Source organism: Haliotis asinina, chromosome 16, assembly GCF_037392515.1.
Source record: "Haliotis asinina isolate JCU_RB_2024 chromosome 16, JCU_Hal_asi_v2, whole genome shotgun sequence".
Classification (NCBI taxonomy): Eukaryota; Metazoa; Mollusca; class Gastropoda; order Lepetellida; family Haliotidae; genus Haliotis; species Haliotis asinina.
In genome coordinates, this window is record NC_090295.1 from 36,428,707 (window position 1) to 36,443,485 (window position 14,779).

The window sequence follows — 14,779 nt, forward strand, 5'->3', positions numbered from 1 at the left end:
GCTTAGAGATTTGTTGTAAGTGCAACTGAGCTGTGTGGAACATTTTGCCGTACCAAGATTGGTGATCCTCCACTGGCCCTATGACCCGGAGGTGAAAAAATTATGATAAGCATTGAAATCAAAAGGATCTGTTTGCTTTACATATGTTTCCTGTAGACAGATTTTTGACGGTGTAAAATCCTAAAACTAATGAATGTAGTTCATTGAAATTATTTCATAGTCCACGGCAGTTCCACTGTATAATATCACTAGAATAAACCTTCATTTAGGAGGATTTATTGGTGACCTACCCCTCACCTTTATTTGTTGGCAAGCTCTGTGCCCTAGAACGGTGTCGGTCACATGCGTATGCTCAAGAGACCTATCTTTCTTCCATAATATAACTGAATTGTTTTCTGATCCTTTGTTGAACAATTTGTTGAGATGACTGTGCTTTTCCAACTTCCGACTCATGACTTCTTTTCTAACTTCCGACTCTGACTGCTTTTCCAACTTCCAAACTCTTGACCTCTTTTCCAACTTCCGACTCTGACCTCTTTTCTAACTTCCGACTCTGACTTCTTTTCTAACTTCCGACTGTTGACTTTTCTTCCAACTTCCGACTCTTGACTTCTTTTCCAACTTCCGACTCTTGACTTATTTTCCAACTTCCGACTCTGACTTCTTTCCCAAATTCCGACTCTGACTGCTTTTCCAACTTCCGACTCTTGACTTCTTTTCCAACTTCTGACTCTTGACTTCTTTTCCAACTTCCGACTGTTGACTTTTTTCTAACTTCCGACTCTGACTGCTTTTCCAACTTCTGACTCTTGGCTTCTTTCCCAAATTCCGACTCTGACTTTTTTTCCAACTTCCGACTCTTGACTTCTTTTCCAGCTTCTGACTCTTGACTTCTTTTCCAACTTCCGACTGTTGACTTTTTTCTAACTTCCGACTCTGACTGCTTTTCCAACTTCTGACTCTTGGCTTCTTTTCCAACTTCCGACTCTGACTTTTTTTCCAACTTCCGACTCTTGACTTCTTTTCCAACTTCCGACTGTTGACTTTTCTTCCAACTTCCGACTCTTGACTTCTTTTCCAACTTCCGACTCTTGACTTATTTTCCAACTTCCGACTCTGACTTCTTTCCCAAATTCCGACTCTGACTGCTTTTCCAACTTCCGACTCTTGACTTCTTTTCCAACTTCTGACTCTTGACTTCTTTTCCAACTTCCGACTGTTGACTTTTTTCTAACTTCCGACTCTGACTGCTTTTCCAACTTCTGACTCTTGGCTTCTTTTCCAACTTCCGACTCTGACTTTTTTTCCAACTTCCGACTCTTGACTTCTTTTCCAACTTCCGACTGTTGACTTTTTTTCCAGCTTCCGACTCTTGACGTCTTTTCCAACTTCCGACTCTGACTTATTTTCCAACTTCCGACTCTTGTCTTCTTTTCCAACTTCCGACTCTTGTCTTCTTTTCCAACTTCCAACTCTTGACTTCTTTTCCACCTTCCGACTCTGACTGCTTTTCCAACTTCCGACTCTGACTTCTTTCCCAAATTCCGACTCTGACTGCTTTTCCAACTTCCGACTCTTGACTTCTTTTCCAGCTTCTGACTCTTGACTTCTTTTCCAACTTCCGACTGTTGACTTTTTTCTAACTTCCGACTCTGACTGCTTTTCCAACTTCTGACTCTTGGCTTCTTTTCCAACTTCCGACTCTGACTTTTTTTCCAACTTCTGACTCTTGACTTCTTTTCCAGCTTCCGACCCTTGACTTCTTTTCCAACTTCCGACTCTTGACTTCTTTTCCAACTTCCGACTCTTGACTTTTTTCCAACTTCCGACTCTGACTTATTTTCCAACTTCCGACTCTTGTCTTCTTTTCCAACTTCCGACTCTTGTCTTCTTTTCCAACTTCCGACTCTTGACTTTTTTCCAACTTCCGACTCTGACTTATTTTCCAACTTCCGACTCTGACTTATTTTCCAACTTCCGACTCTTGTCTTCTTTTCCAACTTCCGACTCTTGTCTTCTTTTCCAACTTCCGACTCTTGACTTATTTTCCAAATTCCGACTCTGACTTCTTTTCCAACTTCCAAGGTACAATAGCTGTGGAGAATCGCCTTTGACCCACGTCCAGTTTGTTTGACAGCTTATGGACAAATTGGATACTTTAGATCTTGACGCAGATATTGTGGTGCTTACTGTGGCATATGTTCCTTTAAGTTCAGAACCCTGCACAAGTTTTTTGGCTTCGGAAAAGCTAATGTTTTCGGTGAATTTAGTCTTGCTGCATTTGTTGTTTCCAGATTAAACAATCTTTGGAGGAGGAGGATTGGTCGCCATGATCTTTCATCTCGGATATTATGTCAAGTTCCGATATGTCCGCAAACAATCCGTCACAATATCTGACGAAGCCTTTACTTGTGTTCTTGTGTTTAACGTTTTGTGAGCAGAGACCGTGACCCCAAGCCCCACAGAGAAAACTCGTCAGGTTGGTTGATTTTGTAAAAAAATATCTTTATTGTTCCCAAGAGTACATCGAGACACCAGTTCACATTTTACAGTTTGGTAGGTAGACTTGTAAAGTGCACAAAAAATAACATTTTCAAATAAGAAATATGAGACAAATTTCCTTGTTTAGTTGGGAATATAGATCTCCACTTTCTGTAATGACTTTGGGGACTATTATTTTTTGTCGCTATGAACTTTTCTACATTGAAAATTTCTCTCAAAATAAACATGAACTTTTGAAATTTGTAGTGTATTGATTAATCCAACATGAATGAATGTACTTTTTGGTAGAAAGGATAATATGACTGGTCGTGTCTATTGTTCCAAACCAAACCAGATATTGTGTTATTTTATGTGTATTCTCAGTAAGATCATTCATCCAGGCTTCAAGTTCATTCCAAGATGTTTGTGTTACTCTGCATTCCCAATAAACATGACTATTATTGTCATTCAGCTCATTACTAAAACAGCAAACAGTATTGTCAACGTTTCATTTTGAATAGTTCCGTTTTAGCATAGATAATACCGTGTAAAAACTTGTATTGGAAATCAAGTAGTTTAGCATCTTTCAAACCATTTCTATAAGTGATAAAAATCTGATTCCAATCAAAAGTAATATTAACGAAAAATTCCTGCCATTTAAGGCAGATTTTAGTTAAATCTAGATCGAAAATGAAGGCGTCATAAAAAATTCTAGCTCCTTCGCATCATTTCAATAAATTCCACTGACTCTCTATAACTGGGATATATCTAGAGTGTCTAATGGTATGTTTCCAAGAATCAGGAAGTATATTCAAGACATGCAAATGGTCCAGGTATGTACCTGTAATGTCATACATTTCCTTCAGCCCGTCAAATGACCAAAAACCGTTATTGTAACATCAGGTTGACTGATTGCCATTTTTATCCATACTCCACTAACCACGCACCCGAACGTAAGCGTTTATTGTTCTTAGTATTCTTATCAATGCCTTGAATACTCTTGATACTGCGAAAGCGTTCAGTTTTAACGGAGTCTTGTCAAGAGTCTCAATCACATGGAAACATGGCATATACTCAATCGTTCGATCTAAGGTCTGCATCAACAGGATCAGTTTCAAGGTGACTTTTTCTTGTTTTCTTTATTTTTAATGGGAGTTTCATAAGCCATGGCTAGTTTAATGCAGTTCATACATCCTGTCCCGGCTTCACAGAGGAGAAAAACGCTTTGCGTTACACAGCACCCACAGTGAGGAGGTGGCTTTTCACGGGTGCGAACTGCCGAGAAGATGATATTAATCCGTCTAGGTCCATGCAGGCAGTCAAAATACTAATAGTCCCCATGGTCTCTAGTATGGCGATCTACCTTCACTTGCTGGCGATCTATATCCCGTTTTATATTGTATTGTCTAGAATTAAAAGATTTTAGTTACACGCAAGTTATATATCTGTATCTGTGATACACTAGTGGTTTTATAGCTTCCTATTTTATAGCCTCCTCCTGGACTACTATGTATGTTCATCTTTCCTGATAATTGTTCTTGTCAGGATGTGGCGGAAATATTGCCGACGTGACGTCATCAAGTCACTCACAGGTGATGTGTTTCAGACCCAAAGGTCACTGGGTTCGTATGAAAGCAGCAATTTATCTTTTATGTTGAAAAAAAGGCTTATCTTGGTTCCGAACACTTACACTTCTTAGTATAAGATGAATAAGATAAGCCAATGTCAATATTCCAAGTCATTAAACTTCGTGAAACAAGAAATCTATCGTGTAGTCAAACACCGATGTCTTTCTACCGATGGCAGCTGCCGAGACAGGGACGTGTGGAAGTTAACGTGTTTACATAAGTTTCAATCTATCTTCAGAGACATTTGCTGACAGACGATGAATTTGTTCATTTTGTCCCAGACAACTGAACATGCTGCTTTTCGACCATGCTGAAAACACGCTCACATGCAGAAAAATCGATAAAATCAAACGCTGGCATCATGAGGATTCCTTCAATATTATAAACACTGTTGGATATCTTCAATATAATCCTCTACTCAGAAGGCAGGCTCAAGGCGAAGTGGCACTTTCCAGAGTCGTTTAAATAGAAAATCTCCTGCTGCGACTGCCACGGAGACATGATGTTAATGACAATAAAAGCTTCCTAAAGTCCTCCGCGGATAGCTATACCCCACGGGCTCACTTGTTCCAATTAAAACAAAACTTTAGAGCAGAATCTCTTGACAGGTTATATCCCCAGGGGTCATGATGGAACTGAAACTGTTATCGATGTGGACTTCTCTCTCAGAAGTTACCTACAGCAAGTTGAATAGACTTAGGAATGCTGATCAATGATTGTGTAATGTTAGTGGGTAGTCGCTCAACGTCTGTCCAGCTATCCTTGGTGTTGGTTATTAGGGATAGCCTAGTGGATAAAGTGTGCGCTTGTCGCGTTGAAGTCACGGGTTCGATTCCCCCACATGTGTACAACATGTGAATCCTATTTTGGAAGTCACTTGCGATGATACTGTTCTCCTTTGGTGTTTGGTCAGCGCCAATGAGGGGTTTGGATCCATCTATCGAGTCATCCCTCAAGACAGGTATCCATCGAACCAATGGCTGATGGCAGTCCCTGAAACTAGGACAACGTACCCAATATTCACACACACAAAAATCTTGAACTTACATAATTCACAACTCACCTTGATAGGTGACTAAGGCTCGTAGCAATAAAACTTGATTTGGTAGTTTTATAATTTTATAACTGAACTGTTTCATAATTGAACATACAAACATCACGACTAAACTTGTACACATTTCATCACGTTGTCCAAAATGTGTCCTGAGCTCAGTCCCAGAATATACCAAATGGCGACAATGAAACATGGTGAGTCAAGTTGACACCAAATGTCGATAATAAAACATGGTGAGTCATGTTGACATCAAATGTCGACGATGAAACATGGTGAGTCACGTTGGCACCAAATGTCGACAATAAAACATGGTGAGTCATGTCACCAAATGGCGACAATGAAACGTGGTGAGTCACTGTGACACATTTCAGTCAAGTCTTTGATCCTGCATCCAACCCGACAAAAAATGGTTTATTCTATAGCGTCCACTTTCGCGAAACTACCGACGCAATAGTTTAAGGCGTATCATTGCTTGATAAACATATCCTGCATGTTGGGTTCCTGTCCCGCCATTGTTTACTGTGATAACCTTTCTGGCTCTCCGGCACTTCTGGTGGGACGACGATGACCCTATCCCCATCAGTCAACCTGTAAACTGAGATTGTAAAATATGTGTTCTAAAATAGTTTCCTTCTAAAATGGCTCCCGAGAGACTCGTTGTCCATATCAGTGCCTCAGCTTGTAATTACTGCCTGCCCTGAACAATCAGTCCATGTGATGTCCTTTAAACGCGGAAGTGATGCTACTAGAGGAACGTTCATTTCCGTTCGTGTAAGAACAGCCTATGTTTGAGTGAGTGAAGCACTTCAGATTGTACGATGGTAGTTCCATGTGACCAGCTTGTGTCTGACTGTTTTGTGTTAGGTCATTCCGTATCATGTCCATCCGTGTTGTGATGACTTGTGCTAGTTTAAACGTGTATATGGGTGTATTTTGAGGTTGCCCTGAAAACATGTATCACCGAGTAAATCTGTCTTCCTTAGCCCTCAAATACATTAAAGAATAATTGTGTGAGTATGGTTTTATGCTGCTTTTTGCAACACCATGTCAACCAGATGGCTGGAATAACATACAATATAAACATAACACATGCTACCCATCAAAAGTTTTTACTCGTGTAAATGGAACCACATGTCTCCAGGGGATACGTTCCGATCAATCTCCACTATTGCCTGGATGCATCTTCGTCTCAGCCCAATGAACCTATTACCTCCCTTGGCTGACTTTTTAGCCAATCAGGTGTCTACGCTGGGAAGCTGTGCGTAGGAATCACAACTCACTTTCGCTTTTTGAATTATCTAACCGATTAAACATGGCAACACAAGCCGCGCAGAGGTTCTCTGAAAGAAATGAAATGGGTTCTTGCACATATGCTTTTTCTACGTACGTCCCGATTCTTGTTAACGCGTTATCTCATGAACTATTATACCCAATACATTCAAATTTAGTGACAACCTACATTGGGGGCTAGTGCAGACACCAGTCAGTTTTGGAGCGTGATTTCAAGGTCACCAAAACCCTTTGGCCACTTTTCAGATTCTTGTTAACGTAATATCACATGTACTATGGCATCAAAGTTTGTGACAGCCTACATTAGGTGAGTCTGCATTAGGGGACGATGCAAACAAAATATGACCGCATTACTTTGTCCACTTTTCGAAATTGTGTTAACGCAAAATTCCATACAACATGCAACCAATGCCCTCAATTTTGTTGACATTGGGCGATTCTCCTGACACCAGTCATTTCACGCATCTTGTGTGTGAGCAAAAAGTACAGAGTAATGAATATGTTATAAATATTTCATTCTTCTTAAGGGGCCGTGGACATTGCCAGATTAGTGGCAAACACTTGTTCATCTTCGATGTAGCAATATATGCTTAATCGAGCCTAATCTTTGGATGGGTAGTATACAACGGAGGCTTGTGTTTTACACATTTTCTTACCAAATTCAACTCTGGTTTTAACACCGGTGGTAACGCAACATGTAGTTCAGATAGCTGCTGGTGGGGAAGGACAGCTTATGTCCTGCTATCGCATTTGCACTGTTTCCTACATTCCTCCTGTTTGTTGCTTCGAGGGAGATGATGGCAACCTTTCAAAGCATGTCCCTCGCCTCAACAACAATTACAAGCCAACGAGTATGGGATAATGATGATGATGATGGACAGTGAGATCTTTGTCCGATGACAAATTCATTCCATGTAGTTAGCTGTCAGATGTGGCCTGTGTGAGACAGGTGGACTCTGTATTATAAGATGAGGTTAGCTTTTGCTTTTAACAATCAGTTTATTTACATTCTAGATGGGTTCGCGTTAAAACTGCGCCTTAGCATCAAATACAATTAACCAGTGGTTGATAATCAGAGCTCTTTCTAGACAAGATTTAAGTTTTGTTAACAACAGTGAACTCTGGTTCAGGAAATGGTGGCACCCGTGGCGAGCCACCTCCTCGTGGTGGGTGCTGGGTAACGCCAAGAGCTCGCCGACACCCCCGTAGTGGACCCGGGGGATATTTGGTCCACCAACCCGTTTGCCGTGGGTTGCGGCCCTGTGTCGGTAGTGGAGGGGATCCTGGTGGTTGAGTGCAATGGGAGCAGGACCAGCGTTCCTATTGCTCAACACACCACTTCGGCCCTGACTTCACCTAGACGTGTGGTTGAATGGGCCCGGTTCAACCAATCGGCTGGTCGTGCCAAGCCCTGTACATGGATTGTATGTCATTGCACAGAATTTGATTTGGAATTGTTTACATTTTAGTCTTGGCTCCCTTTGTTCATAGAATATTATTTGACTTACATGAACTTTGCCTAGAGTCTTATGCCCAGAATGCGGTGGCTCATGGGCCAATCTGGTGGAACTGTTAATATTTTTAATGTTTCTGCTGGAGTATATCATCCGAGTATCCTTGGTGCTGTAAGCTGGAGGCCCGCTTGCTTTAGCATTGTCCTTGTGATACTCCGTGGTGGGTGGGGAGCTCGGATAACGAACCAATATACCAATAATCATGGATTACCAAATCCCTAACAAAAAACCCAAACGTCAACAGGACAATTATGGTCAACATCGACCCTCTATACAAATTGATCACTGGCCACGTTTTTTTGATTATTGAGACCCTTGACAAGACTCCTTTGAAATGAAATCCCTTTGCAATTTCAAAAGGTATCTCTGGCATTGCAGGTGAGGTAAAAGATATCAAACGCTTGCGATCAGGTTCACTGGTGATTGAATGTAACAGAAAACAACAAGCTACCAACCTGTTATCAACTGATATGTTTGTCGGAGTCCCGGTATTAGTTTCTGCCCACAGAACACTGAATACAAGCAAAGGTATAGTTCGAGACCGTGAGCGTCTTCTAGTATAATGTCCGAGATGAAAGATCAAGGAGTGTCTTTCGTCAAACGTTTCACAACACGGAAAAATAATGAGACTGTACAAACCAACACATATCTGTTTTCATTTTCAGCTCAAAAACCTCCAAAGTCAATCAAAGCAGGTTACTGCAATCTGAATGTTGACGTATGTATTCCAAATCCTCTGCGCTGCTTCAAGTGTCAAAAGTACGGACATGGTACCGGTGTTACATGTGCTCACTGTGCTGAGAATACACATGTAACCGAAGATGCTGACAGTATCCACAAAAATGTGCAAACTGTTCAGGAAATCATTCATCCTTTTCGAAGGAATGTCCCATTTGGAAAAGGCAAGTGGAAATTAACAAAATCATATGTTTCAGGAACTGCTGAAGCAAGAAAGATTGTACAATCTACTGAGCACACTGAAACTTACGCCTCTGTCACAAAAACATCTGAAACTTTATCAAAAGGAACAACTACGCCAGTACTAACTTCGTCAAGCTCATGTCAGACTGACCTGACCTGGGTAAATTCAGATATTCCTCAGTCTATCTCTCCTGATCTTCTATCTCAGAACAGTCTACTCATACAGATCAGTCTACACAAAAGACCGTATCTCCTTCATCAAAGTCTTCTTCCGATCACAAATCATCATCATCACCATCTCAGTCACACTCAAAGTCTCAATCGACAGCTGATAGTCAGCCACCTGTTAAAAGTAAACCGAAGCCTAAGCCTGATGCTTCAAAACAACAAAGTGGCAGAACTCCTAAAGGGTCACAAAACAAAATTCAATTGTTTAATAAATATGGGTCTCTTGAAGACATGGACGTTTCTGAAAACGTCCATTCTAGGGCACATAGCTTGTCGCCGTCCAAAAGAGTGCGGGGTAGATCCCCAATAAATCCCCCTAAAAGATAGTTTATTCCAATAATATTGTACAGTGGAACTGCAGAGGATTGAGGACTAATTTACATGAATTACACCTATTAGTCCAATATTTTATACTTTCAGCGTTATGTCTCCAAGAGACATATTTAAAACAAACAGATACATTTGACCATTTTAATGCATATCATTGTTTTTCACCTCCGGGTGATAGGGCCACTGGCGGATCATCCATTCTAGTCAGACAAAACGTTATTCAAAGCCCTGTTTCACTTAGTACTAATATGCAGGCTGTTGCAGTGAGGATTACTTTACATGTGGCGTTTACACTATGCTCACTCTATATTTCGCCATCTTCGACGTTTGCCAAAACTGATCTTCAGGCTCTATATGACCAGCTCCCGAAGCCCTGTATTAAAATGGGAGATTTAAATGGCCACAACCCACTCTGGGATAGTGTAACTACAAACACTAAAGGTAAATTGTTGGAGGACTTTTGTTCTGACAATGATTCATGTATTTATAATGATGGTTCCAACACATATTTACACCCTGGGACAGGGACCTATTCTGCTCTTGACTTATCATTGGCAAATTCAGAACTACTAAATGAATTCGAATGGTCAGTCCACCATGACCTCTGTGGAAGTGACCATTTTCCTACTGTATTAAAAGCTGTAACTCCATCCGATGCTCCTCCATCATCAAGAAGAAATTTTAAAAAGGCTAACTGGGCTTTATATGAAACACTGTGTGCTGAAAAACTTCAACCTGGGCTTTTTATTGACGTTCCCGATGCTATTAAATGCTTCTCTGATGAACTGAATTCCATAGCTGATGAGTGTATACCAATGTCCTCTGTAGTTCCACACATAAGAAAACCATGGTTCAACGATGAGTGCAAACAAGCTAGGAAGGCAAGGAAAAAAGCAGAACATTATTTCCGTCGCCATCCTATGGTGCATAAATTAAATAAATTTAAGATTTTAAATGCTAAAGCACGGCGCACTTTTGAACAGAACAAACGCCAATCTTGGCAAAATTTTGTATCCAAAATAAATTCCCATGTCCAACGTATGGAACATGGTCCAGAAAATCAAAGGCAAAGGTACTAAATTTACTGTCCATCATCTTAAACATGGAGATCAATTGCTTACTGATAAATCAGATATTGCTAATAAACTGGGTGAAACCCTTGCTAAACACTCTTCCTCTTCAAATTATGTACCAAATTCCAGCAATATCAAAAACAAGAAAAGAAAAATATTAATTTCAATTCTGAGAATGGGTAAGATTATAATGAAACGTTTTCTATTCATGAACTCCATACTGCTGTTGATCAAGCTCATGACACTGCTACAGGAGCTGATAACATACATTATCAACTCCTGAAACATTTACCAGAATCCTGTCTGGAAACTCTCCTAAATATTTTTGATGATATTTGGACATCGGGTAACTTTTTTCCTTCATGGCGTGACGCCATAGTAGTACCAATACCTAAACCTGGACGTGAGCATACGGATCCATCCAATTATCGTCCGATTTCATTAACTAGCTGTGTTTGCAAGACCATGGAACGCATGATAAATAATCGACTTGTTTAGTACTTGGAAACAATAATCTCATAACAGATATACAGTGTGGCTTCCGTAAAAACAGAAGTACTGTCGACCACTTAGAGCGACTGGAATCGTTTGTTACAAACGCAGTAATTAATAAGCAACACGCTGTTTCTATCTTTTCTGGTCTCGAAAAAGCATATGACACAACCTGGAAATATGGTATTTTAAGAGACTTACATGACTTCGGCTTGCGAGGTCGTTTACCTCAATTTATAGCCAACTTTTTAAATGACAGACAGTTTCAAGTCCGAGTGGGTTCTACCCTGTCTGATCATTACAATAAGGATCAGGGTGTTCCACAAGGCAGTATTTTGTCTGTCACTCTTTTTAGCATCAAGATCAACAGTTTATCAAAAGTTTTAAACGGTTCAATTGATGGATCGTTATTTGTGGATGATTTTAATATTTCTTGTCGTGGTAAAAATATGCATACCACTGAACGGCAATTGCAGTTGTGTTTAAACAAGATTAATAAATGGTGTCTTGAAAACGGCTTTTCCAAATCAAAAACTAACTGCATACAATTTTGTCGTAAATACAATCCACATAAAGACCCTGAACTGTCTCTAGATGGGACGCCCATTAAAGTTGTGAAGGAAGCCAAGTTATTGGGTCTAATCTTTGATTCACATTTAACGTTTTTACCACATATTAAATCACTTAAACTTAAATGCCTGAAAGCACTTGACTTGTTGAAAGTCGTTTCAAATTCAAAATGGGGAGGGGATCAAGCTACCCATCTCCATCTATATCGATCACTCGTTCGTTCTAAACTTGATTATGGATCCATGGTCTATGGTGGAGCCAGCAAAAGCAATCCTAAACTTCTTGATCCTGTCCATCACCAAGGTCTAAGACTTTGTCTTGGGTCCTTCAGAACTTCACCTATTGACAGTCTTTACGTTGAAGCCGATGAACCATCTCTTCCACAACGCCGTATCAAATTATCTGTTCAATATATCACAAAACTATACTCTAACGAATCTAACCCTGCATATAACTGTGTCTTCAATCCTCTTTATGGGGATTTATATAGCAAAAGTCTTCTCTTGTTCCACCTCTTGGGCTCAGAAAAAAGCCGTTTATTGCTGCTGCTGGTATTGAGCTGAACAATATAGCTCCTTTCCGTCTTCTTTCCTCTCCCCTTGGCAGTTGGTTAGGCCACAGGTTGACCTAGCATTAACTACATTTAAAAAATCAGAAACGAATGAATTACAGTATAAACAAGAATATAATCCATTGAAACACACATATAACAATTACAAATCCTTATTTACAGATGGGTCCAAGGACGGTGGCGCAGTTGCTTGTGCCACTGTCATTGGATCCAGAACAATATCTTCTAGATTACCAGACAATAGTTCTATTTTTACAGCAGAAGCTAACTCCATATTTAGAGCTCTTAAATATATTCAAAGACACCCGAAACGTAAACAGTATATAATATATCCCGACCCTCTTTCTTGCCTTCAGGCTATTAAAAGTATTTCTTGTAAACATCCACTTTTAATTGAAATTATTGAACTGTATAATACTCTTGCTACTGCCCAATACGACATCGTCTTTTGTTGGTTACTCAGTCACGTAGGTATTTCTGGGAATGTGATGGCCAAGGCAGCACTCAACAAATCTGTGACACCACTTCTTATTCCATATTCAGATTACAAAGCCTGCATTAGAACGTATATCCGTGAACAGATGGAGAAGAAGTGGGACACTCAAGTAGGTATCAATACATTACATGAAATAAAACCGTATATTGGATACACCTACTTGGGTTGTCAGTCCAGATTTGAGGAGGTCATCATGCGACGATGTCGTATTGGCCACACAAGATATACACATAACTATTTGCGTAAAGGTGAGGATCCTCCGTTTTGTATCCCTTGTGCTTGAAGAATCACAGTCAAGCATATCCCGCTTGACTGCGTTGATCAGTATTGATCAGTTGATCAAGGGATCAGTATTTTAATTCACGAACTCTGAAGGATCTTTTTAATAACACAAGCTCTCATTTAATCATTGCATTTTAAAAAGAATCAGATGCATTGACTGAATTGTAAATAGATAAATATTTTATTATTGAAAGTTTAAATTCACAACTGTGCTTGTTAGTGGCTATATCCTCAAAGGGGGTTGAAGTCCTGTAAAACTATTGTCCTCCTGAGAGAGTACCACCAGCAAGAAGCCCACAAACATTCAAAGTAAATTCAAACTTTCCAGGTTTTCAATCGTAGAATAAGTGTCCTTTTACTGTTTGGCTAGATTTCCCAAATTGCTAACGGCTGAGGTGATGATGTAAATCCAGCTAGGTAGCAAAGGTACTGTAAGTCCCCATGGTCCCTAGTATGGTGATCTACATTCACTTGTTAGCAAATCTATAGCCCATTTTTATCTTGTATTGTCCTCTATAGATAAATTGGTTTAGGTATAGTTACTAGTTTTATATTCTCATCTGTGATATTCTAGTTGTTTTACTGTCCTTCGTTGACAGGTTTTATAATAGATATATATTTCATTTCAGTATTAACTGTTCTCGTCACGATATGGCTGAGATATTGCCGATGTGACGTTAAATATTAACGCACTCACTCACTCACTCACTCACTCAGGAAATGGTTATGTTAAGGACTTTGTCCACACGGTCCCCTTTTTTGGCTAATCTCCTTCGGGTTGTTTTCAGGTTTGATTCCCTAATAACTTACTGTCCAGGAATACTGTCGACGGGATACGATGATCATCGGGTTGTTATGTCGCTTCTTTCCCTCGGGTTCAGGCGGTTTGTGTCTGTGTCATGGAGGTTAAACTAGATTATGCACAGACCCCAGCCATATAGTTGTAATATTGCTGTGCTGTGACGATAAAACAACAAACAAACAAACCCGAACTATGAACACTGCTTTTCAAAATGCTTTCACGTGGTTTTAAATGTTTTTCGCACGCGACAGGAAGACTGCCGTGGGGATCAGCCAGGAAATACTGACTACCTTAATGTATATTATGTTCTCACCATGCGTTTTGGAATGACGATGTGAGCGTCGTCCTTTCACTTGTAAAGTCCATCAGCGTGTACAGGAAAACGACTTCCGACAACGTTGAGGGCACAGTCAGTTAAGCTACAGTTATCTTCTCCAAAGACATTATCCCATTTCACTGTATATCCGTAATACTGAGTGGAGGAAGTCCTTCTGGTAGGTCCCCGCTGGTGTATGGTAGTCTTAATGCAGGAAAATCTGTCCACCGGACCTACACCTACGAGACCGACGTATAATTGTATTAATTCATGTGATTCAATCATCCACGGTGATAACATTGAGACATTGATCCGGTCCGTCTGAGACCAAGACCTCTGCTCTCCAGTAGTGTCCCATTAAGCTGATGCTGTCGTTTATCATAGGTGTAGGCGTACCATCGCATAAAAAGTATATACATCCATGTAATTATCTATCATGCTTTCTTTCAGAACATATGTACTTGTAATGTGCTTAGTTTCAAACTTTAAGGGGACTGTTCCCCAGTATTTTAAGAATAATTTGCTTTGAACTTCTGAAAAAGGTCCCATTTCTTTACTTAAGCATTTGCTAAAATGGCGAAGGTTCTATTGAATTTTACAAAGTTAAACAGGAAATCTGTCACTTAGTCTAAGTGTTTTACAAATTTCTCGTGTCAGTTTCCCGATACAAGAAAGCGGTACGTAATGTGTTTATACAAGCTTCGATTTGTCTAGAAAAACATGATGACACT

The 14,779-nt window shown here is 40.0% G+C and overlaps 1 protein-coding gene across 1 annotated transcript in view; it reads right to left on the reverse strand.

Annotated features, from left to right (window-relative positions):
* Nucleotides 1–565: 565 nt before the first annotated feature.
* LOC137267753 (calponin homology domain-containing protein DDB_G0272472-like) overlaps nucleotides 566–14,779 on the reverse strand; it is a 37,366-nt gene continuing 23,152 nt past the window's right edge. Inside the window, exons 3-4 of the mRNA XM_067802201.1 lie at nucleotides 1,122–2,137; nucleotides 566–1,090 (exon numbers count right to left, since the gene is read on the reverse strand). Of these exons, the coding sequence (XP_067658302.1) occupies nucleotides 566–1,090; nucleotides 1,122–2,137 (1,541 nt within the window). The remainder of the gene's footprint in view (nucleotides 1,091–1,121; nucleotides 2,138–14,779) is intronic.